General features: G+C 35.1%; 1 protein-coding gene and 1 long non-coding RNA gene across 4 annotated transcripts in view; one reads left to right on the top strand and one right to left on the bottom strand.

Moving 5' to 3' along the window:
* The window catches only part of DHX36 (DEAH-box helicase 36), a 38,949-nt gene extending 17,343 nt beyond the window's left edge, over positions 1-21,606 (bottom strand). For all 3 annotated transcript variants that reach the window (XM_037842157.1, XM_037842167.1, XM_037842174.1), the window contains exons 1-12: positions 21,294-21,606; positions 16,431-16,555; positions 15,554-15,788; positions 12,728-12,766; positions 11,192-11,362; positions 9,392-9,471; positions 8,566-8,640; positions 8,251-8,417; positions 7,350-7,431; positions 3,472-3,612; positions 3,060-3,162; positions 2,570-2,657 (exon numbers count right to left, since the gene is read on the bottom strand). In XM_037842157.1, the coding sequence (XP_037698085.1) occupies positions 2,570-2,657; positions 3,060-3,162; positions 3,472-3,612; positions 7,350-7,431; positions 8,251-8,417; positions 8,566-8,640; positions 9,392-9,471; positions 11,192-11,362; positions 12,728-12,766; positions 15,554-15,788; positions 16,431-16,555; positions 21,294-21,557 (1,570 nt within the window). In that variant the 5' untranslated portion in view covers positions 21,558-21,606. The remainder of the gene's footprint in view (positions 1-2,569; positions 2,658-3,059; positions 3,163-3,471; positions 3,613-7,349; positions 7,432-8,250; positions 8,418-8,565; positions 8,641-9,391; positions 9,472-11,191; positions 11,363-12,727; positions 12,767-15,553; positions 15,789-16,430; positions 16,556-21,293) is intronic.
* LOC119539060 lies at positions 5,446-15,380 on the top strand. The gene is made up of 3 exons (XR_005217782.1): positions 5,446-7,407; positions 11,490-11,584; positions 14,548-15,380. It is a non-coding gene; the product is annotated as an uncharacterized LOC119539060 (long non-coding RNA).
* Positions 21,607-24,146: the final 2,540 nt, after the last annotated feature.

The raw sequence follows: 24,146 nt of genomic DNA, 5'->3' as shown, positions 1-24,146 counted from the left end.
TAGTATAATACATTCCAAAAGTGACCCACATTTAATATATTTTTTTAGAAATATAAGAAATTATATCCCTGCTTTGTAAATTTCAAAATGAAATATTTCAAGCCCATTCATGACTATTATCCAAGAGAAAAAGTTTGGTGTAGACTGCAATGGGAACAAGGAAGAATATTAAGCAAGGGCAAATGTTATGGTTATCTATGGTTATAAAAGTGAAAACTTACTTATTATGACTTGACAGCACTTCCCCTGAAAAGAAATGTTATCCAAAGTAGATACAATGCTCCCCACAAGACCCTCTCTGACTCTTCTGAACCTAAAGTTTCTATGATTCTAGAAAGTAGTAAAATGGTAAAAAATGTCAAGCAATTGACGTTGCTAAAATAAGAATGCTCTGAATTACTCGTCTTGACACAATATGAAGTACATCAACTATAAGATACTCAAGCCAAAATGACTAACATGAACTGAACCACAGACTCTAGACGTAACTTCCAGCTTACGGGAAATACAGAGAAGACAGGAACAAATGAAATGATACTGTAAAGATTCAGACAAATCCAGAATGTTGGGCCTATTACAGGACAATTGGCCTGGTCTTTTCTATAAGTCATTAACAGGGAGGAAGTGTTGTTCTAAAAATAGATTAAAACATTTATTTTGCTTGACATTTTCTAGTTTGAACAAACATTTATGAAGGACACTTGGGGCAAATGGGGAAATGTGATTGTAGACTAGGTTATTAGATAACATTAAGAATCAGATGTGCTAATGGCATTATTATATGAGAAACTGTTTTTGTTTTTAAAGATTCATACTTAAATATTTAGACATAAAATGTGATAGCTGCCATGTACTTTCAAAAAGCAAAAACTAGACCACAAAAATAACACTTTCCTCAAAGTCATGGGTATATTGTTCATTATATGATTCTCCAGTTTTCTGTATGTTTGAAATTTTTCTTTACAAAAAATTAAAAAAAAAAAAATCAGGAGCCAGGGATAATGAAAGTAAAATCAATCTTATTAAAGACAATATAATTGGGATGAAAGTAATTTATATTGCTGATATTACAGAACTAAGAGAGTTAATAAAGTCTGCACTCTTATGAGAAGAAATTAATAAGAAAGTTGATGGGCTCTTGATAAATCAACTTTAAGATTTACTTTTCAGTCTAGAGAATTAGGTCAATTCTTCCCCTTTCTACAGTGGCCAGCACAATATAATAACTGATTATGAAGGCAATTTTTTTTCAGCATCATTTGAGAAAAAAACATTCTTGTTAAATTTTGGAAAAATTTCCTTTAAGAGGAATTCAGCCAGTGAATTAAGTATAAATGATCATCTCCTTAAGAGTAATAATAATTTAATGTGGAAAGTTAATAAAGTCAGTTATAATAAACTATAAATCTCACCCATCCAACCTACTCCCCCAGAAATGAACGTTACATTTTTGCATCTATTGTTCATACATATATATATGATATATATATCATATATATATATATGTAGTAAATACATACACACAACAGTTTCTAAAACCTTAAAATAGATAATGAGGGTTAATATTTTGAAAACATCAACTATACAGATTCCTCATACTATATTTTTTCTATAGAGAAAGGTTATCAGAGACAAGGAAAAGTAAAAAGAAAATTTCTTTATAGAGAACTCAGGTAATCAGATCAAAATATTTCATCAACTAGAGAATAGTAAATAATTTTAGAGATGCTCCTTTGAAGGCATTATAATAATCTGTTTTAACAAAAGAATTAAAATGCATCTTTATTAGTTTAGTCAATACTAACAGATCAAAGTATTTTTCTAGTGTCTTATGAAAATAAAATGTATCAAAGCACTTTAGCAGAGTAAGGTTAGAAATTATATTCAAAACCAGAAAAGACTAAATAGTATTTCCTTTGTGTACTTATCTATTTGAAGTTAATAATGGCTCCCAAAAACAGTTTTACTGAATTTTATGAGAAAAATGCCCTCAGGCATTTCTCTAAGACATAGAAGAGCTTTAGGTCTCTTGGAACATGCTATTAAAGAATCAACTGAAGAATTTCTAAAAACTTTGGATGTTAAGGCCAAATTCCTAGATTTGGGGTGAGGCTGGGGTCTTGGTATCTGGATTTTTAAAAAGTTCCATGGGTGATACAGATGAATAATCAGAACTGAAAAACACTAGGCTGAGTGATGAAGTACAGCTTCTTTTCTGCCGAACTAAAACCAGCAGTGAATGAAAAAATGACGACGAAAAGCCTCAAATGCCAACATCTTAACTTTAAGGGCTCAATTTTACTAGACAAATTTAGGAACAGAGGTAAAATATTCTTTTTATAATACTAAACAAAGAGCTTTACTACATATCTACCACCTTAGAACTTTAGGAAAGAAAGACAGTGACTTTTGAAAAACTCAAGCTGGGCTTAGATCAGTAAGTTCTTAAACTAAGGTAGTCTCAGAACAATACCTCTCCAAATGACAGGAAACAAAACAAAACAAAACATGCTATATATGATTCAAATACAACTCTCTGAATTGCAATAAAAATACATTTATAAAATACCTGACTTAAACATCACTTGTGACATCAGGAGATCATGTAAAGTGCTGATATTGTCCCAGCCTGGTAGAAATACCAATATTGCACCATCCTGTATGGAAAGGAAATTACCATTGCAAAGGATCAAATCAACAAAACACACAATACAATTCTGTGCACACTCAAATCTTCATTAAAGTTATACTAGTTTCAAGATAATTTTAGTTATCTAAATTTAAGTTTAGTTAGATTATAATAACAACAAAAATATAAGCTTGCTTTTTTAAAATAAGAATTTATAATCTGGGTAGTATCTCGTTTGTTTAGCCTTTTCTTCAAATAGAACAAATGCCTTAACCTTCTGGCATTTTGAGATTCTTGTTTCTGGTGTCAAAAGCAATTTCTTCCATAGACTATATTTTAAACGCATTTAAGGAAGTTATTTTTTCATGGCCTTGATACACGAATAAAATTAAAATTATGCTACTTGAAGAAGGAAAAAAAAATGACTAACCTCTTCTTCCAAAACAATGTATCGGATAAGGGCAACAATCAAATTCAGATCAATTTTATCATCGTCCATCATTTCCATAACATCTACAGTACTTGCAGAATATCTATCAGAGTTGAACAGAAAGTCAGGAAATACTTGAAACAGAGACTACATATCTACCATGATTTCCTGTGATTTAAATTGCTACAAACTCTTAATATTTAACTCAAGCCACAAATGGGAGAACATAATTTACAGATAGGAGAATCACTGGGATAATACGGTGTTTAAAAGTCAAAACAGTATTGAGTTGGATGGAATAGGAAATTTGTAATGCCTGTTTCAGTATGTGCAAATCCAAGAAGACAATCTCTGGCTTTGTGTTTTAGCAATTTAGCCACTGTGTCCTCATTTTCAAACAAATTATATTTACCTTCTTCGCAGTTCCCTTACATAATCTGGCCAGCGTTCTTTATAGACTGCTTCTTTTTCTTCTTTTTCTTGTCTATTTACGTGACCTTGCATGAAACCCCTCTTGAACTGGGATTTGTGTTCTCTGTGTTCTGGAACATATCTAAAATAAAAGTATTCTTAAATAACATTTTTTTAAAATTCTTTTTGCTTTTAGCTAATATCTGTAACTTTTTATAACATATAGATTTAGAAAAAGAGGATTTTAAAAAACATTTATATATAAATACCTGACTTTTAGATAAACATTATTTTTCTGAAGGACCTCTAGACAATCTTTAGCAGTCAAATTTTAAAAATAGGGTAACTTTAACCTTCAATTTTATATGCTTAAAACAAAAGTAAACATTAATTGTAAGTGTGATACAGTAACAGTTAATGTCTGCCTAGTAAAAAGACCCAGATTTTAAATATGGGAGGTTCCCAAGCTAACACACAAGGATTTCCTCTGGAGAGCTTATAAAAGTACCAGATACTTAAATCCCATCCCTGGTGATTGTGATTTGGATTTAGGTCTTGCTAAGGTCTGTTAATTTAGGAATTTTAATTAGCAACCCAGGAGATTCAGATACTGTATCCATAGACTTACAGACCCATGCTTGAGAACTATTTAATTCTGCTCAATCACACAGTTATAACTTAATGACAGAGCCAGAATCAACATGCAAATCTCCTGTGTTAGTCCAGTGCTTACACTATGACTCCACTATGCTGCAGTGACTGTTCAAAACATATCCACCCAAGAATGCTAACTACCATGGCAGGTTCTGAGAGGTATGGAAGTAGAGAGAAGTAAAGAAAAAAGCACCCAGCTCTTTAATTCCAGAGGTCCTCAGAGTTTACCTAGAGGTCAGCATCTAGATGGAATAGTGGGTTTCGCAACATGGGCTTTGGAGTCAAACAGAATTGGACTGATGTCTTTGCTCTGCCATTGACTAGTTGTGCAACCCTAGACAAAGTTACTAAACCTCTGGTCTTTAGTTTCCTTATATGGGAAATTAATACGTACACAGCGCTGTTATGTAAAGACATAAAAGTAAAGCACAGTGCCTGAGAAAGAGTGGCTGCCCAAGAAGTGTTAATCCCCTTCCCTACTCAGTACCTGTGACCCAGGATTCCCCTAACTCTTCGAAACACATAGACGCACCAACATGAAGTGGGGCAACCTGAGACAGAGATTGGTCCTAGTCAGCAGGATGGACCCACAGCTGGCTCCCTTCCCAGCAATTCCAGAAACAGGTGTAACCTTCAACCCCCCACCTCCAGACCCCACTCAACCCTCCATTATCATCTCACCCTACTCTCAGTCTGGCCATTGTGTTCCTTCCCTCCTCCTTCCCTTAGTGCAGCTCTTCTTCTGGGAAGATAATAGTTGAGGGCTTTGGATGAAAACCTCTTACCAAGAGGGTATTCCTAGTGCAAGATACAAGCCCTTTCCTCCAGGGGCCCTTTATGGACAGATTCTTGCACAGTCCCTGCTGTTTAGGAAGCTTAAGACAGCAATTCATCATTATGTAACTTTAGATTACTCATTTACAAAACTTTGCTGTCATTATTGTCAAGCTTTTGTCTATTAATCTCTAAGAAAACTGGTAAATGTGCCATGATAGAAAGTGAAGTCGCATAGGGAGGGCACAGAAAATTATGACCAGTGATCATAAAACCAGGACATGAAGACCATTACATGCTGTCTCTCTCATTTCAGCGTGCTCTATTCTTTCTGATATACATGCTTCCCTCCTTCTTCCTCCTATGGATTTCCTGGTTTTCCTAACTTGTCCAGGCTGTGCCTACTATATAATTTCATTCTGAATATACTGTTACTTCCCCAGGATAGGTCAATCATACTTTAAATAATAGCTTACATCTCCCTATCTAAATATAAGCTCTGAAGGCATGTACCAAGTCTTTCCTTATTTTATGCTCAGACCCTAGCACAGCGCAAGGCACAGAGTAAAGCTTAACAAATATTTGTTAAATAAATCAATGTCCAGTACCAATTCAGCTGCCTTTTCCCCATGGAAAATAGGCTGTAGGATCTCTGCTCTCACCTTCCCACTATCACTTCCTGGTCTTCTCCATTACAAGTGAACTGTAGTCTTGAAACATCCCATCACAAGTATCTCTACACTCCATCTATCCATTTATTTATTCAGATGTTTACTCTAGGCCAGGCACTGCATGAGGTACTAATTATAAAGACAAACAAGACAATATCCTTGACCTTGAAAGTTTGAAGTCTAGTGCATGAGACAAATACATAGAGGTACACACTCCATGGCAATAAGGTGTTATAAGAGACAAAAAAAAAAAAGAGCTATGGGAGTCCAAATGAGAAAATAACTCACTTTGTGAGAGGTATCAGAGAAGGTTTAACAGGCAAGGATGTTGGGATTTGTTTTTACAGAATTAATAGTTTACAGATGAAAGGATGGAGAAGGTAGCAAAATCAAATCTAAAAAAAGGAAGTAGCATGTAACAAGGTACAAAGTCATGAATGAAAGGGCACAGACTGCACATTAGAAAACGGAGCATTAAGCAAAGGCAGACCATGGAATGAGTGACTGGCAGATGAGGCTAAAAAACAAGATGGGGCCAGATTTTAAAGAGCCTTAGGTTGAAGTACTAAGAATTATGAATCTGATCCTACAGGACTGTGTTTGCCAACCTTACTCCCATCAAGGAATACAAATATAATTTTGTACAGTCCCCCAAGGTGGTTGCTAGCAGCTAAAAGCCAAGAGGCCAGATAGCTGAGGGGATCAATAACTTAAGCATATCTGTTGGGACATCCAGCTACAGGTCATAAAGAATCAATATAAGATTTTAAGCAGATTTTTAAAAAGAAATCTCACATGCAAGGCTTGTCCAGGGAAGAAAAGTTCGCATGATCAATCTGTTTTTAAGGAAATACATGACAGCAGTTGGAGAAAGGGGGTACGGAGATGGAACCAGTGCTGAGTGACTATCACAAGACCAAAAAAGGAACTACTATATAAGCTCAAGAGGGCTAATAGGGACCTGAGTAAAAGAAAAACAAGAATACGCATTTGAGGAGAAAGTTCTGAAGTAAGCTCAACAGGGTGTGTGGATATCAGGGGGAACTCCCTTGATCTACAGTTTAGAAAACTGGGAGCTTGGTGGAAGATAACATTATTAACCATTATCAGGTATACAAGGGGAGGAAGCAGTGTTTTTTGTTTGTTTGTTTTTGGTGGGAGTGAAATGGGAATCAAATATACGACAATGATTTTGGCTTGAAAAATGTTAAGTATAAAGTACCTGTAGTAGCAGAACACTGTTGAGTATAGAGTTAGGAAACAATATTAGAGTTCAGGAACTATTTCAACCTTGAAGCTATAGTTGTGAGAGCTGTGAATACAGAACTATGAGCATTGAAATAGAGAGGATTATACAGTGAAAACACAGAACACTGAGAAAAGGATATGAGAGAACCTTAGGGGGAAATAGAATTTAAAGGGCAGGCCACAGAAGCCAACAAAGGAGAATGAAAACCAGATAAAAGGAGAACCAAGAGAAAGGTTCACACACTTTACACAAAGATTCCCAAACTTTGCTGTCCATGTCAATCACTCAGGGATTTACAAAAACAAAACAACAACAACAACAAAAAACTGTTGCCTGGCTACTATCACCCAGACATTGTGATTTAATTGAAGGATGACATATGTACTGGATATCCAGATTTTAAAAAGCTCCAGCTGATTTTAATATGCAACAAAGTTTGCGAACCCCTGATTTAAAAAAAAAGAATGAGACTAAATGTTGACATGAGAAAAGTGACATACTTGTACTTGTAATTTATTTCCAGATACTTACCGTATTTTTTCAATGATATCTTCCAAAAGATACTCCACAACCGGAAAAGTAAAACCAGGTATGTGTATCATTGGACAGTTACCTATTACGGTAGATAAAACATAAACATAAATCTGTATTTATTTGTTAAAAAAAACAAAACACCATATTCTAAATAGAACCTAAACAGATACTTGACAATGACTATTATTACTTGTAACTTCAGAAAATGGTCTGGTAACTTTTATAGCTCTACCCTGTTTTTCTATATCCTGTTTAAAGAAAAGCAGCAGTCTAAGTCTTTTGAAGTTTTACATGATCTTGGAAAAGACCTTATTTTTATTTAAAAAAAAAAACAAAAACAAAACTGAGGTCCTTAGAAATTTAACAACTTTCCCAAGGTTATAAAATAGAAGCCAAAAAAAAAAAGAACAAAAGGTTCAACACAAGATCTCAACTCCTAGTTTAATGTGAGTTCCATTATACCACACGGTCTCCAGTCTTTCATTCTATCTCAATTCAGTCAATAACTATTTTACTGCTACCAAACCATACACATATCTCACACAGTTCTACAAAGTAACCTAGAATATCAGAGTGGAACATTTTAAGTTGGACTCAAAATCCATCAATAGCCAAAATGGTGCCTGCCACATGAGAACCTAAGTTTTACTGAAATCTAGATAAGCAGCAGCATTACTTCTTATTGCACCCAGAATGAGAGAATGAAAAGCAGCAGTCAAAAAGAGAACCAACCAAATATTAAATTACTATTTAAGAATCACATCAGACAAAAATCACTTTTAGTACTGATTTAAATTCTATTTATCTCTCATAACAACTAATCTCACAAGGCTTTGAGGATTAACTGGGATATATGTACTTTAAAGGATCTGTAATAATAATCATAAATTTTACTCACCAAAATATTCTGAAAATTTCTCAGCATTCAATGTTGCGCTCATCAATATTACTTTCAGGTCAGGTCGAAAATTGAGAAGATCTTTAACAACAGTCATTAAAACATCTGATTGTAGATTTCTTTCATGTATTTCATCAAGCACAATGTGACTAACACTGGACAAATGCCTGAAGCAGAATTATGAAGCATGTACCTCAGTATGAAATTTAAAAACCAAACCACAAGAAATTGTCTATAATGACTAGTAAAATCCAACTTAATATTTACATCTTTTGATAATATTTAATGAAATTTCCTCAACTGAAACATACTCACGGGTCTGACTGGAGCCACTGAAGGATGATTCCTGTTGTACAGTACAAGATAGAACCCTGTTTCCTTGGCAACCGACTGTGAATTAAAAACATGAATAATTCTTAATTTTCCTTTCTAGCAATTTACTGAGCACCACAAAAGTTCAAAAGAAAACTTTCAGTTTCAGAAATGCTTTCATTTTTAGTGAAAGTCTTCAATACTTAATATTTAGTTACAAGAACACCTACTACAATAGGGTAAAAGGAAATAAATTTAAGATCATTATACATGATTTGAAGTCTCATGATAAAACCTTAACTATTTCTTTTTAAAGGCATATCCATTAACATTTGGAGAATGACTGAATCTCTTATGAAGCCTAAATTTCTAGTTCAGTGATTAGAAAGACTATTCATTTAAAAAGGCAAATGGAATCTTCGGGCACCAGAAAAGGACTCAAGAAACACCATGGAGAGGAAGAGGTGGTTAAAGATACCCAATACTTAGCTACCCAAATAAATAAATAAAATGGGTGGGTTGTACTAAAAGGTACAGGACACCAACACCTTTAGGGAGAATGATGGGTCTACTAATCTATGTCCAGGAAAAAGTTATTTTTCAAATCATTCCATAATGTAAAAGCACAGTTGAAGAAGGCAATCCAAATCTCAGTTTGTGTTAAAAAATGTTTGTGGATTCCTAACCTCCTTGTGCTAAGCTGCAGTAACTTTAAATGTTAACTCTAATTCTAACCAAAATAAAAATACAGAAAATTTCCTTTCTTTTGGATCTCCAGCTTCAAAGTTTCACTAAATCTACCTGTAAACAAGACGTGAGCATTCTTTACCTTTGGAGACGAATTTGATATCCGGTACTTTTACCATTGCCACAAGATTCTGCCCTTTCTGCAGCTACTCGCTCTGCAACCTTTATTTCAAATAAAATACAATTACAAACAAAATATAGTTTCCTTTAGAAAAAATATCCTGAATGCCAATGAAAATTCAGAACTGCTGAATGTACATTAAAATTTTTGGAGTCTGAACTGTGCTTTACTTAAGAGCTGCAAATTACTTTTTTACGTCTACTTTTCGTTTCCTCTCGTAAAGTCTTTCAAGTTCAAATTCTCTCTCATTACTATCTGGAAGTGCTTTCTGAAGGCAGCCTCTCTTTTTGTCTCTTCCAAAAGAGTTGGAAATCATGGTCTAAACTTGTTACATCTGTGTGTAATTTGAGGCTAAAATTTAACATGCTGATTTTTTATTTTTGTTTGGTTGGCTGCTTGTTTTTGCAGGGTAGAGACCAGTGTCGCTTAATTCCTGGTTCTTGGATGTTTTCTGAAAGTTACTGCTGCCAAAGATGAGCTCTGGATAGATATGTTATTATAATCCAATACTCAGTTGTGTAACACAGAGTAACCAACAGTTTATCACCTTGTGATAGGACAGTGATTAACATCAGAAATGTAAGGTTAGAAACAGAGTATGACATGGTTAATTTATGAGAAATGATACCTTAGCAATAAAGTTTTCCAATCAGTATATCCAGTGTACACTGACTTAGACCATTATTTCACTTTTTACTACATTGACCTGACTATTCCAATTCCAACAGATCTTGGAAAAATAAACAAAAATAACCTAGTTGCACTTCTTCCTACTGTTGATATATATTGTAACTGCCAAATATCAGTGAAAATGTTAAGTTATAAATTTCAACATATGTAAGTCCAGCTATATAATTGTATTTGACAAAGTGATTTATTTTTTTTTTTACCATTCTGTGATCATATGAAGTTTCCAGGCATACAGTCCTCCAAAGAAAGGGTGAAGATTGTTACTCTGCTTTTATATGTTACAGTATTTCTTAGAAACAACAGCTTAACATGTACACTGTCTTTCCCCCCAAAATACTGCCAAAATAACTGGCAATGTAGTTTCTGAACGCAGATTCTGTATTAAATGACTTAGAAATGTGATAAATAAATAGCACCATCATGAAATCAAAGATAACCATAAATCTTCATAATTTAAAATCATGCATAGAATTATATAACACAGAAATAAATTTCCTATGCATATTTAATGTTACAAGAAACCCCAAATATCTTTCAAGAATATGTATGTTGTGTATTTAGGTCACATAACTAAAAAAATCTAATGCTTTTCATAATTAATATGTACTTAACTGTTACTCGTGCTTGTCTTCTTGAAATTTAGGACTTTATCAAGAATTATGAGGTGGCCTAAATCACTCAAAAAAGCAAACAAGATAAACCAGAATAATGTCTTATGTTTCCTCATGATAAATTTCCTTGTTGAATAATTGCATTCAAAAACCATTAATATCAGAAATGTAGTTTAAAAGATTTCATCAATGTTTCGTGCTTTTGTTTTTACACTGAAACTTGCTAGGATTTATAATTTATCTTGAACTCACAAGCATTTACACATCTATTATCTGCAAAACAGAGGGTACTTAATCTTTTGGTGTTTACTACCAAATATTTGTTTTCATAGCAATAAATCCTAAGGCTAATTAAGAATTAGCCCTAATTTACAAAACCATTAAGTTCTGGAAAGATTAAAGGAGAATGGAAGATAAAGTGGGGGTGGGGAGGGAATTCTGAAAACGAGAGCTTACTTACTGAAATGGCACTAATTCTTCTTGGTTGAGTACAAACTATCCTGCATGCAGATCCTTTTCCTCTTTCAATGTAGTTATCCAAAATGAACTGAGTAACTTGAGTGGTTTTTCCACAACCGGTTTCACCACTTATTACTGTTACTTGATGGTTACTGATCAAGTTTACCAATTCCTATTTCAAACAGAAAACAAAAAATGAAGAATATCACACTAAGTCTGAAAACAAAGTAATTAAAATTCTACCAAACAGATGATTTTCAACAGACATAATAGCACTTTTTAAATTTTGTTATATATAGTGCTAACAGTCAGGATATCTAGATCCACCAGCTTATAAGAGATAACTAGCACCAAATTATAAATAGAGGCAAAGACTGACAAGAACAGACAACTGGTAAGTTCCATGCATTAACAATTACCATTAATTTAAAAGAATGTTGGCATTTGGGGTTACTGAGTACAGAGGCAAAACAACTGATTCCATGCATTAACAATTACCATTAATTTAAAAGAATGTTGGCATTTGGGGTTACTGAGTACAGAGGCAAAACAACTGATACCTAAATAACTATTAAGGATATTATAGATTTATATCACAATTCATAAACACAGCTTTGTCTTCAGGACAAGTTTTGTACAGTGATTTAGAAAATAAAGAAGAGTATAATTTATTTTAAGATTATATTTGTTTAAAATAGTCAAAATAAAGAGAAGTTTTCAAACACCTAAATGAAATAGATAAACTTTAGGTAATAGGAAAACCTGATATATGGGAAAGATCTTTCTTAAAAATTTTAGATAAACACTATTATTTTTAATATTAATAATATTTGCTGTATTAACAAGACTATCCTAATATTTCAAAGGTGTATTGTGTGTTCATTTTTCTTGTTTATTAACAATTTAACTTGAAAGTCCACCTTTTAAAAATTCCCCATTGTATTTCACAAGTTCCAAGTCTGATCACTAAAATTACAGCTGGTCAATGAATGTGTGAGTCATTCATTCAACATTTACTGGTTATCTGTAGAATTCTAGATACTGTTCTGAGTCAAGAAATACAAAAGTAAATAAAACAGACTCTGTTCTCACAGAATTTACATTGACTTAGGATGGGGAGACACACAGTTTGATAATGTCAGATGGTAATAGTGCTACAGAAAGTAAAGAAAAATTCAAGTAGGGACAAGAGGATAGAGACTGATAGATACTATGTTCTTTTTTATAGGGTGGCTCTGTGATGAGGCATAATAAATTAATGGAAACACTCCATTTTCAATAGTGTCTCAATTTTTAAATTGTCTGGTCTCAAATTATGAGCAGGGGATTAAGTACGTGAAAATAAAAGAAATACTTTAGGAAAACTATTTCATGACTTTTTCTTTTTAGCCTTCAACCATTCAAAAGAATAAAACTAACTTCCAGTAATAACCTTTAGGAAGAAGTTCATTAATTTTCATTTCTAGATACACAGATTCAAAAAAAAAAACACATAAGCATTTTGCACATCAAAAAACATCACGTATATGTATTTTACCTTTTGCATTCCATATGAAGGCAGCTTTTCCCGGAAATGCTGAAATTAAAAAAAAGTTTTAAAAATTCACCAAAGAAATACAGTCAAATTATAAACATGATAATCAGTTCATATCACAGTTATATATGCTAGAATCCAAAAGTATTCTCATTATCTCACAGCTTGTACGAAGTAGCAAGACTTAAAAATTCTGTATAAAAATCTAACTTACCAATCCCTTTTAGTTTTGAAACACTCAAAAATAGAATTCTCTTATATCCAGCAGAATGGAGACAATTCCTTAAAAGTTAATGGCAGTGAAATAACATCTACCAAAAAACATTCTTAAAATCCCTAAATTACTTCCATCATTTCTGCTATTTTATAAATTCATCTTAAATTTGATTTCTACAACACATTCTTTTACTCATCCATTATACCACCATTTACTAATGCATTAGGCATCGGAACAGATAATAAGACTATTTCAGGACTCTTGCCTTTGAATATAAGAGAAACTTAAAACAAGTAATATCTGGAATCAGAAAATGTGGTAATGAATTCCCACTCTGCTATTTAAGAACTGTAATCTTAGCTAAGTCAAACCTTGAGTGTGAATCCCTCAAAAGTTTTATCTATCTCATGTGGTTGCTGGAAGATATGAATGAAAAAAGTGAATCTGAATCTGAATAAAAACCAAGTAGCAGTTTCTGACACATGTAAGCTAATCAATCAATTTTTGGTGATTTATAGCTAAAGTTCTAAAGAAAGGTGACTAGTTCTTTCTTGCATTCCTTTTACATATATGAGAATTTCTCTTTAATTTTAAAAACTTTCACGGAACTCTACACTTAACACTACATAAAAATGACAAATAACTTTTAAAAAGCAGGATTATGACAGTAACTATGACGTCCTTTTTTTTTTTCTCTCAAAATTTAAAATATGTCATATAAGAAAAGATGTCTTCAACTTTATAAATTTACAGAAAAATCTTCAATGCCAAAAAATAAATAAATAAATCAGTTTAACAGCCCTCTTTATTGAAAAGGGGGGAAAAAACCCAAAAAGCTCAGAACATAAAATTAGAACTGTCTTAGGTAATCTAATATATTATTGCTATGCCTGTCATGATCAGGTGATTCATACCAGTACCATAAAAATGGGAGAATCAATGTGATGTCTTAAATTCTAGTGCTTTGAATTAACAAGTCACCATACTTTTCACATTAATTTCTTTTAAAATAATTTTAATTTCTTTTCAAATAATTTTAAATTCTTTCAAAACCATAACTTAATGAAAATATTAACACTCTATGCAGTTAATGTAACTACCTTAAATACATAATATATACAAGGTACCACACTGCATTTGAAACTGGCATTAACCATATTTGCTTTCTACATATGAAAATGCCCCTGATGAGAGATTTACAATCCAAGTCTTTCCCAAGGCAGTCAAACCTTCTATTCTTCTCAGACAGAATACGAGATATGAGATGAGAATCTAAGCTGAGGACAGAATTTATGCCTTGTTAAGGTCTTCAGAAAAAAATAAAATGACAGGTATCTAGTAAGTGGAAAATTAATGATTAAATAAATTATAAAGAAAAATATGGCACAATACCTAGTAGGATTAAGTTGATCTCTTAAACACACCTGGCTCTGTTATTACCTTTGCATCCTCGGGTAGGTCACTTATCCTAAGCTTCTTTTTCCTTGTAACAGTGTCTCTTACAGAGCACTGCTGAAGGTTTAAATGGCATTTACAACAGTGCCTGGCACATAGAAAGACCACTGATTTAATGTTGTGCACATTTTCTCTCCTTTCTCTGAACTAGATGACACAACTTCAATGATATTTCTGTTTTGTCTTCCACACAAGGCAAAGAGATAAGCTAGCTTTTCTTGTCCTACAGTTATTAAAGAAGCTCTTCTCTCAATCACCATATTTCATCCTGAAATTTTCCTTGAACTCTCCTCTAATCACCAAGCATATTTTTTACTCAAAAGGCATCAAAGAGCTACACAATTTGTTCCCAGGCAACCTCAGCCCATCTGTTATCAGGAAATAACCCACCCTCAACAGTAACAATGGATCCCCCTCTTTCCTTCAGGAGGTGTTATATTATGCCTTTCTCAAAAACTGCAGTATATATTTTCATAATGAAGTATGGCCCTCAGAATTCCTCAGTATTTTCTGTTTTTAAAAAAAACACAAAACAAAAATACCAAAAACATGTGACCAACTGATCACTTCTTAGAATACCCTCAAAGCATAAACTTCTGCACTTCAACTGGAAGGGACCTTAAAATATCATCTAGTCTAGCAAGGAAAGAAAGCACTTGAATAAGTCAGAAGAATTTCAGTTCATGCCACAGCTCTAAAATGTTGGTGAATATAAACATATCATATAACTTTGGGGGATTTAATTTTATCATCTGTTAAAAAAAGGAATTGGATTAAATGGTCTGGAAGAATCCTTACAATTCTAATCTCCTTGATTCTTATGACATCTCCCTAGACTAGCCTAGAAAAGTTTAACTCAAGAGGGGTATTTTTTTCATTTGCACCAGTATTTCCCAAACCTTTCTTCTCATCATTTAAGCTGCTGAAGATGAGATAGACTGCAGGTTATGTGTAACTTTCACTCCTACTGCTTTTCTATATTCAAATAACAATAATTAATAAACAACAATAATAATTATTATTATTCCTACAAGGGATGTCCTGGTTTGGAATCTCACTGATTTATACCATATGGCTACCTCTAACCACCAGTACATTTTTATGAAATGTTAGAAGAGAGTAAGTAAATACTTTTTCCACATCTTGCTTCCCATTACCTGCATTTCAATATACCGAGGATCATTTTTTTTCTTTTGTAAATCTTCCAACAGTTGTTGGTCTATGGTTACATCTGGTTCATTCTCTTGGAAGAGATATTCAGAATCTTGTTCAATATATGATTTGTCCCTGTTTCTAAATATCCTTTTTTCTTCGTTTATCAATTTCTTTTCTTGGTCCTCAAGTTTCTTCTCCAAGCTTGGTTTGTTTTCAGTAGGAATTTCAGTACCGTATCTATTTTGACAAAATTAAAAATTAAAAAATGTCAACTGGAGAACCACTCAGCCCTAGAACAAAACATGACAATACACTGCTTTATTTCAGAATCAACAAAATCAAAAGCTTGCACTCTTTTCTCTTAGTAGGGCTTAATGAAATACACTTAAAATTCCTATAATGAATTCAAATCCTTCCTTTCTTTAAACAGATATGGTCAGATAAGTTGTTCCTCATTGTAGTTAAAAAAAAAAAAAAACCACATAGAATAGTCATTCCTCCAATGCAGTAATTTCTTCTATTTTTCTATTACTAATTTTCTGGGCCTAGCTTAATTTTACAATTTCATTTACATCCTGTCAGAATTTCTGAATAGAAAGATGTTCAGTAGGAAGAACAATAATAGCTTAATAAATCTCACATCCAGGAAGACTATTACTACCACTTAGTTTTCCTATGGGAATGAACAAATCATCTAAATTTTCTCATCTTTCACCAAATCTGCTAGATCTACAAAAAGAAAAAAAAGAGTTACTTCAAGGCTAACTTTCACTTTTGAAGAGTCTAACGATGTTATTTTTATTATCATTCTTTTCTAGCCAATGCCATGAAAGAAGTGTTACTCTTTGCCCATTCTTTAAAAGAATACTTTTAGTTTACCCATGGTCCTCAGGAGCAAACCAGGATATTTGCTCTTCTGAATCTTTATCACTCTTAGCTTGGACAGAATTCAGTAGCTGCACAATTTGTTCTTCTCGACGTTCATCCATGTGTACTACAGCTCTCTATTTTGTGGAAAGGAAAAAGGATCTCTTTATCATAAAAGAAAATATGCAAAGTTATTATTCAATAACTAAAGAAAAAAGGCAAAGTTGTAAATGCTTAACAAAAATACATAAAAGAAAATTAAAGTTAAGACAATTATATTAACAGCTTTACGAAAGCACCAATATGATCAGATGGTTAAAAAGTCCAATACAGTAAAACTGGATGTTTTAGGAACTTATAAGTTGCCACAAAACCTATTTCAAAGTCACTGATGTCCTAAAAAATTTTTACTGTACTGCACAGACATCTTTTAAAAATGGTTTACATATAAGGCTAAGCATATCTATTCTTCTATTAAACGATACGCAGTAAAGGATTAACTAAGCAGGTGTGAGTTGTTTAAACTCAGCATATTTAAAAAACAAACAAACAAACAAAAGACCTTGACTGGCTCCTAGGAGAAAACTGACCCCTGCCTGACAAAAGTATCTGTATACCTGGGACCTTGGGATATACCACAGTTTATTCTAACAATGTAATTTATGGTGGAGGCCTTGGCCAATGTTATCAGTTTGCTCTCCAGAGGGACTGGAGACTGAGTAACTGAGAGGTCAGCTACACAGTGTCAGCCGTGCCTACATGACCCACCCCCAATAAAAACTCTGAACACTAAAGCTCAGGTAAGCTTTCCCAGTTGACACTACTCTGTACACTCTGTCACACACAACTCCACTGGGAAAGGACATCCAGAAGCCAGTGGCTGGTTTCTCCTGGACTCTGCCCTATACGTCTTTTACCTTTGCTGGTTTTAATCTGTATCCTTTTGCTGTAATAACTGTAAGTATACCAGCTTTTCTGATTTCTTTGAGTCCAGGCAAATGAATGAACCTGAGGGTGGTCTTGTGGACCACTGACACAAAGGGCCATCATTACAAAGAAAATTACTGCCCTATGTTTTAAATTCTGTCAAGTCTTCAGAACATATTCACATTTGTTTTGTCACTCTGTGTATCTGTACTTATAGATTACTGTGTTTTGTTTTGTTTTATGGCAGTTAGAAATTTGATAACCTACACCAATTCCTGATTTAAAGAATCCTCTGGAGAAGAAGCCCCAGGACATAAAGTCAACTCCAAATCCAGGTTTCTGCATTTTTGAGCCCTATCCAACCACCTCAAGGGTTCAAAATTCTTATTTCTTTCATACCCTTGCAAAATGGCAAAGGTCAGATTAAGTAATTTTTATCTGCAGAAGGATATTTCCAACTGAAACTCATCCACATTAAAGCATTTTTCAACCAACCAGAGTTTTATATTTTGAAGCTTTTGCACCTCTAACAGCAGAACAAAGGTCTCCTACCTTGTTATATGAATTTTAGATATCCACAAAATGATGGGGAATTGAGATATGAAGTAGGCTCGGGAAAAAAGTCTATACTTTTTATAAAAACATAATTTATATATTTTTAATAAGTTATTTATAATGAGGTTCTCTTCACAGTGAGGCTACAGAAGCTGTTGGCAGTGGAGAAGGTACCTACATTCCAAATCTTGACCCTGCCTTTCTTTGTAGGTTCCCTCCTTCCCAACTTTCTTCCAGTTTCGCCCCCATTCACTTTACCTCACCTCCTGCCGGGAGAATCTCATGGTATTTGACTTTGATTATTTTCCTCTTTATGAACATTCTCAAATACACTTTCTGCTTCCAGTTATAAGTTCCTGGCAAAGGAGACCCTCAATAATACTCAGCAAATTGTATCTACTTGGCTTTTTAATTAGGTGCAACTATTTCAAACTTTCTCCATTCTCTGTAACATACCACCACTACTTTCCTATTTACCCTCAACATTTCACATATGATATTGCACAAAGAAAACAAAAGCCCTAAAATGGAAAAGCCCTCAGCTGCTCGCCACCAACCCTAAACTTACGAGTATCAGAATCCATCCTTTCCTCTTTCCGTCCTTTTAAAATGGAAGAGGGATCCATTTTCCTGTTTAAGCTTGCACACACATACACACTTTACTATCTTTCAAGTTTCAACTTAAGGTCTACTTCCTCTGGAAAACCTTCTAGAATCCCCCTAGTTTGAGTCAAGTGACAGCACATATTCTCCTTATTGTAATACTTTAACACTGTATTCTAACTGTCTACAGCCTTTAACACATTGCAATCTCTATAAAGTGAGCAGTGTCCATCCTGTTACTACAGTGCCTAAGATACTCTCAAACATGTTAGGTCCTCTATAAACATTTGTTGAAAGAACAATAAGAATGCATCATTGGAATGCATTTACTTTATAAATACAAGAATTCCTTAAAAAGTAAGAGCTATGGAAATTCTGACTGGGATGCAATCATAGCACGCTGATCACATCAGGTGGTAAAAGGAAACAGGTAGACTGAGCCTAATATTGCTAATATTTAGATAGAGAAGATGGAGAGACATTTTAGCGAGTGGAATATTATGAGAAATGTACAGGGAGCAAAAATAAAGTTTGTTTTCAAAAGCTCTGATCACATCATATGAACTGAGGATATGGGCTCAGAAAGATAAGTACAGGGAAGCCTGACATGTTGAGGCAAGACCCTCAAAATTCTGGAAGATATGTTAAGATACCAATGAAATGTCAGACCAAGACTGAAGCTTCCAATCTCAGCTCTATCAGATGCTTTTCTGTACAAAGAATGAGCAGTAATCATCTCATGTATAAAATGAGAAGGATCAGACTAGTTTCCTTCTTGTATGCTCCCTTAAAATATAAAAAGAAAAAAATTAAAATATATCAGCTACCAAAGACGTCCATTTCCACATTTTTGCTCAGGTCATTTCTTATCCTATATATTCTACTCCATTAACCCAAGGGGTGGTATGGCATTATTTGAAAGCATGGAGGCTGAAATCAGACTGTCAGGCTTCCAATTTAGCTCCACTATTTATTATTTAACCTTTCTCTATCTCAGTTTCCTCTTCTGTAAAGGGGGATATTACCTATAATCTCACAGGGTTGTGAAGATTATGAGTTAACAGAACAATGCCTGGCACAAAGTAAACTCTATATAAGTGCTTGCTATTGTTATTGCTATTATTCTGCCTATCCAACTAAATACTAGCCTCCCTCAAGGTCCAACTCAACTGCCCCTCATTCATAAGTTTTCTTTTCATGTGCATTCAATCGACAAATAATTATACCCTGCCTATTAATGTTCCTGGCATAGTTCTAGGTGCTAGGGTTACTGTGGTAAGCAAGACAAAGTCCCTGGCCCCTTGGGACAGTTTCAATGAGGGAGAGAGGAAACATACCAAAGTAAAAAAATATTTCAACATTTCAGCTACCTGATAACTGTAATGAAAAGCAATATTTAATTGCACAAGAATGTGCAACTAAATATTTAAAATAGGATGGCCAGGGAAAGTCTTTCCAAGGAAGAAACATCTGTAGAAAGCTGAATGATTTGAAGAAGGAAACCATATAAAGAGCTCAGGGAATTGCACTCCAGCAAAAATAAAAGCTCTAAGGCATAAACTTAATTTTGGAGAATTCAAGGAAAAGCAAAGCCAGTGCAGTTGGAGATCAGGAAGCAAGGTGAACAGTGTGGTAGATGAGGAATTCAGACCACCAGGTTCTTGTAATCCATGATAAAGTTTGAACTTGCAGGGCTGTGAGCCAGGGAATGAGATGATCTAATTTTTGCTTTTAAAAGATCACTATGGGTGGCTCTATAAAGGACAGACTCAAGACAGCACAGGAGAAGAAGCCAGAAGATCAATCAGAAGGTCAAAGTCAGAAAACCAAATTGTGGCAAATTGATCTATGGCTGTGAAGCACTGGTTGGATCTGGGATGTATTAAGGCAAAGTGGATAGATTTGTCTGATGATTGTGTAGAAATGAAAGAGAATAAAAGATGAATTCCAATTGTTATTTACTGGCAAAGGAATAAACTGTAGTAACATTCAACATTTACTAAGGATGGAAAAGGTTTGGGAATGGGGAGTGGAAATCAAGAGTTCCATCCACAATGGATCCACTGCACAAATGGCCACAGCCTTCATGTGGAGATAATAACGAACAATTTTCCCTGACACATTTAATTTGTCATCTGTTGAGATTTTATTTTCCCAACTAGCTCTATACATGCTGCTTGAATACCATTTTTCTTCAGATCCCTGCAGCAACATGCATAAAACCTTGTGTGAAAAATGTTATAAATACACTTTGCTAACTGGATACGAGTTTTGACTTCTCAAAGAGGAGCTGCGAATCAATAGAAACCACTCCCACATTAACATAAAAACAAAAAAGCCTGGGTTTGTGGCTAACAATTTTAATACTAACATGAACGTGGACTATTTTTCCGGACGATCTACTTTCAAAATAGTACTTCTCTGCTTCGGATCCCCGCAAAGCCATCTTTGCGTAGGAAGGTCACTATTTTGGAGTTCCACAGACAAAGAACTTAAAATACTATGGCACTGTTACGCCAATAAAGCTAATTTCAGTTGGAACCTGGGCTCAACATTTGTTTTATTCAATCCTCACGTCCTTCAAGCATTCAGCCCTAACAAATCCTGCTTCTGTCAGATGCGCAAGGCTAAGGTTAAGCGTTATAATATCCGCTACAGGAAACTTTAAAAATAATAAATGTATACCTCATTAACACTTGACAAAGCACATACATCACTTAAGAAACAAAAGCATGGATAAAGCGAGAGGCAGATAAGTGAGTCCCTTGCCGTTATCGAGTCTCTAATTACCTCCTGCCTCTCCGCCTCCTTGCTCTTCTGTTCCTGTTTCTTCGCGTACCACAAGCCGATTTCGCGGCCCTTCAAGTGCCCAGGATGCCGGCCCCGACAGCCGCGACCACCCCCACCTCCTCCTCCTCCGCCGCCGCCGCCTCCAGAGCCTCGGCTCCCTCCGTGGCCCCCGCCATGATCACCTCCATAGCTTCCTCCGTAGCCCCCGCCGGAGCTGCGGGATCCGCCATCGCGGCTCCAGTTCTGATGGTAGTCATAGCTCATTGTCCTGGCGGACTACAACTCGTGAGAACCCGCAACCGCTAGAAATGGCGTTCGGGCCCGGAAGTGGATGCACGTTCACTTCCGTTTTGCTTCCGGCGCCCAGCGCGAAGGGGAGGGCCGTTGAGCGTCACAAGAAGCCGTTTCCGGTGACGTTGTGGTGTGGCGGCTCCGGGCGGTGGGTAAACGGTTCAGGTGAAGTTCTGGTGGAGGCGCTTTCGTACATCTGGAAGAGAAAACTCGTAGATTTTCTTCCCTTGGCCCGGCAAGTGAGGGAATGGGTTTTGGGTTTTACTTTCTGATTCCTCTTGGTAAAATCCGGAGTTTGCTTCCAATTAGGCCCTGGAATGTAAACACGATCAAAACAATAAAAGAACCGTCCTTAAAGAAACGAAATTAGTTCGTCGTACCTCTTTTTTGTTGTTTTTATTGGCTATATGTTGAGAAAAGCCTAGCATCTGTTCCATTAAGATGCCTCTGCTTCCTTTAAAGGATTATCATTGTACACTACCTTTATCCAATAACGTAAGATAAGCATGTATACTCAAATTCAGTGCAGAGCATTTGGGCAATTTAATAAAGAGCAATTGAAAATTCAGATAATTCTATGAAGCCACATACTGCTTGTTGACCAGGTTTCTGAGCGTCTTGGGCAAGCTGTTCCTAAACAATCAAGTGTCTAGGCTACATGGGCTTGGATGTTCAACAAGGGGTATCCAGTTCATTTCTACATTTAACTGATTTAAAGGTGCTGAGGATACTCATTGAACAAGACAACAGTTTTCATTTGCTTGCCATCTTGAGGGAAAGAGAAAGGCTAAAGAAATTATTTCAGTGCATTGAGTCATGAAAGGATAACGCTACATGCTGTGGGATGTTATAGCAAAATTTAATTTTGGAGTCAGGTAAGTCCTTCTTAAAAGAATGAGGGTTTACCTGCAACTTGTGGGATAAGCAGGCTTTTGGGAGGGGAGAGACTACTATAGATGAGGGAGCATGTGTGAAGAAAGATGAAACACTGGAGAGCTGAGAAAACTACACTGAAACTTAAAGACTAATGGAGAAGACCAAAGAGGTTGATAGGTGTTTGTACTTCATCCAAAGTAAGTAATACATTTTATGTAGGTGAATGATTGTTTTGGCTGCTTTGAGGAGAAAGGAATGGAGGAAACAAATGTGGATGTAAGGAGTCTAGTTAAAGGCTGTGATGTAGGGGAGGCAATACAGGGACAAAAGGGCATTGGAGTTGGAAAAGAGTGGAAATAGGACATAAAATTGCCAAGATTTGATGATTCATTGGATGTGGAGAATTAGAAAAAGGAGTCAGATGACTGCCAAATTTAAATTTGAATGACTACTTGTGAGGAAGTATCATATCCTTAAATGAGGAACACAGGAAGAGGAGTACTTTTTTGGGGGGTGGGGGGTGGTGGTTGGGTTGAGTTAATGTGTTTAATTTGTACATGAAGAGTTTGAGAAGCCATGATACATGCAAATTGAGATGTCTAAAAGGCAGTTAGCCGTGTGAGTTAAATGAGTTAAAAGCTCAGAGAGAGTAGACAGATTATACATTTTGGCAAATACAGTTAAGGCACCATGAGCAGGTAGTTCACATAAATGGGGAACACATAACATGACAAGTATATGTGTTCAGCAGGTGAAATTGGCTGGGTATATTGGAGATGGATGGGTCAAAGCAAGAAGGAAATGGTATGAATAGTTAGTTGAGAGTAAGTGGGGAAGAGAACTAGCATTTACTTATTGCTTAGCGTATGTTAAGTACTGAGCTAGGTGATTGACATTTGTGGTAACCACCCTCCCCAAAGAAAGATGTCTGTCTTAACCTGTGGAACCAGTGAATATGTTACATTACATGGCTAAGATGAACTCAGGTTGCAGGTGAAATTAGGGTTGCTCATCAGCTGACCTTCAAATAGGGAGATTATCCCAAAAATAGGGAGATTATCCTAGATTATCTGGGTGAGTCCAGTCTAATCCTTAAAAGTGGAAGAGGGAGGCAGAAGAGAAGGTCAGAGTGATGTAATATGAGAAGGACTCGTTCAGCTTTTGCTGGCTTTGAATATGGAGGAGGAGGAGGACCACAAGCCAGGGAATATGGGCTTCCTCTAGAAGGGGAAAAGGCGTGGAAATTGATTCTCTCCTAGAAAGGAAAGCAGCCATGCCAACCTCCTGATTTTTGCCTGGTGAAACCATTGTCAAACTTCTACAGATTTGTAAGATAATAAATTTCTATTGGTTAAGTCACTAAGTTTGTGGCAGTTTGTTACAGCAGGAATGGAAAACTAATACTATGTTCTTTTACATCTCATTTGACATAGTCCTTACGACATACCTGGAAAGAAGTGGTGTTATCACTGTTTTCTGACAAATAGCATTATTTCTCTTAACCTCATGTTTGTTGATCCTAAGCAGAATCTTAGTTTTAAATTTAAAGTTACTAATTCTTCCAGATTTCTTCAGTGTGAAGTGACACAGTATTGCTTGAGGCTATTGCATTAGGCAGACACTTTAAAACAAGCACCATTGTAACAAAAATTTGCACAACAGAAGTATTTTCAAGAAATGACCTGA

The sequence above is a fragment of the Choloepus didactylus genome, chromosome 1 (genome assembly GCF_015220235.1).
Source record: "Choloepus didactylus isolate mChoDid1 chromosome 1, mChoDid1.pri, whole genome shotgun sequence".
Lineage (NCBI taxonomy): Eukaryota > Metazoa > Chordata > Mammalia > Pilosa > Megalonychidae > Choloepus > Choloepus didactylus.
Note: the sequence above shows the minus strand (reverse complement) of the source record. Positions and strands in the feature narration are given on the sequence as shown.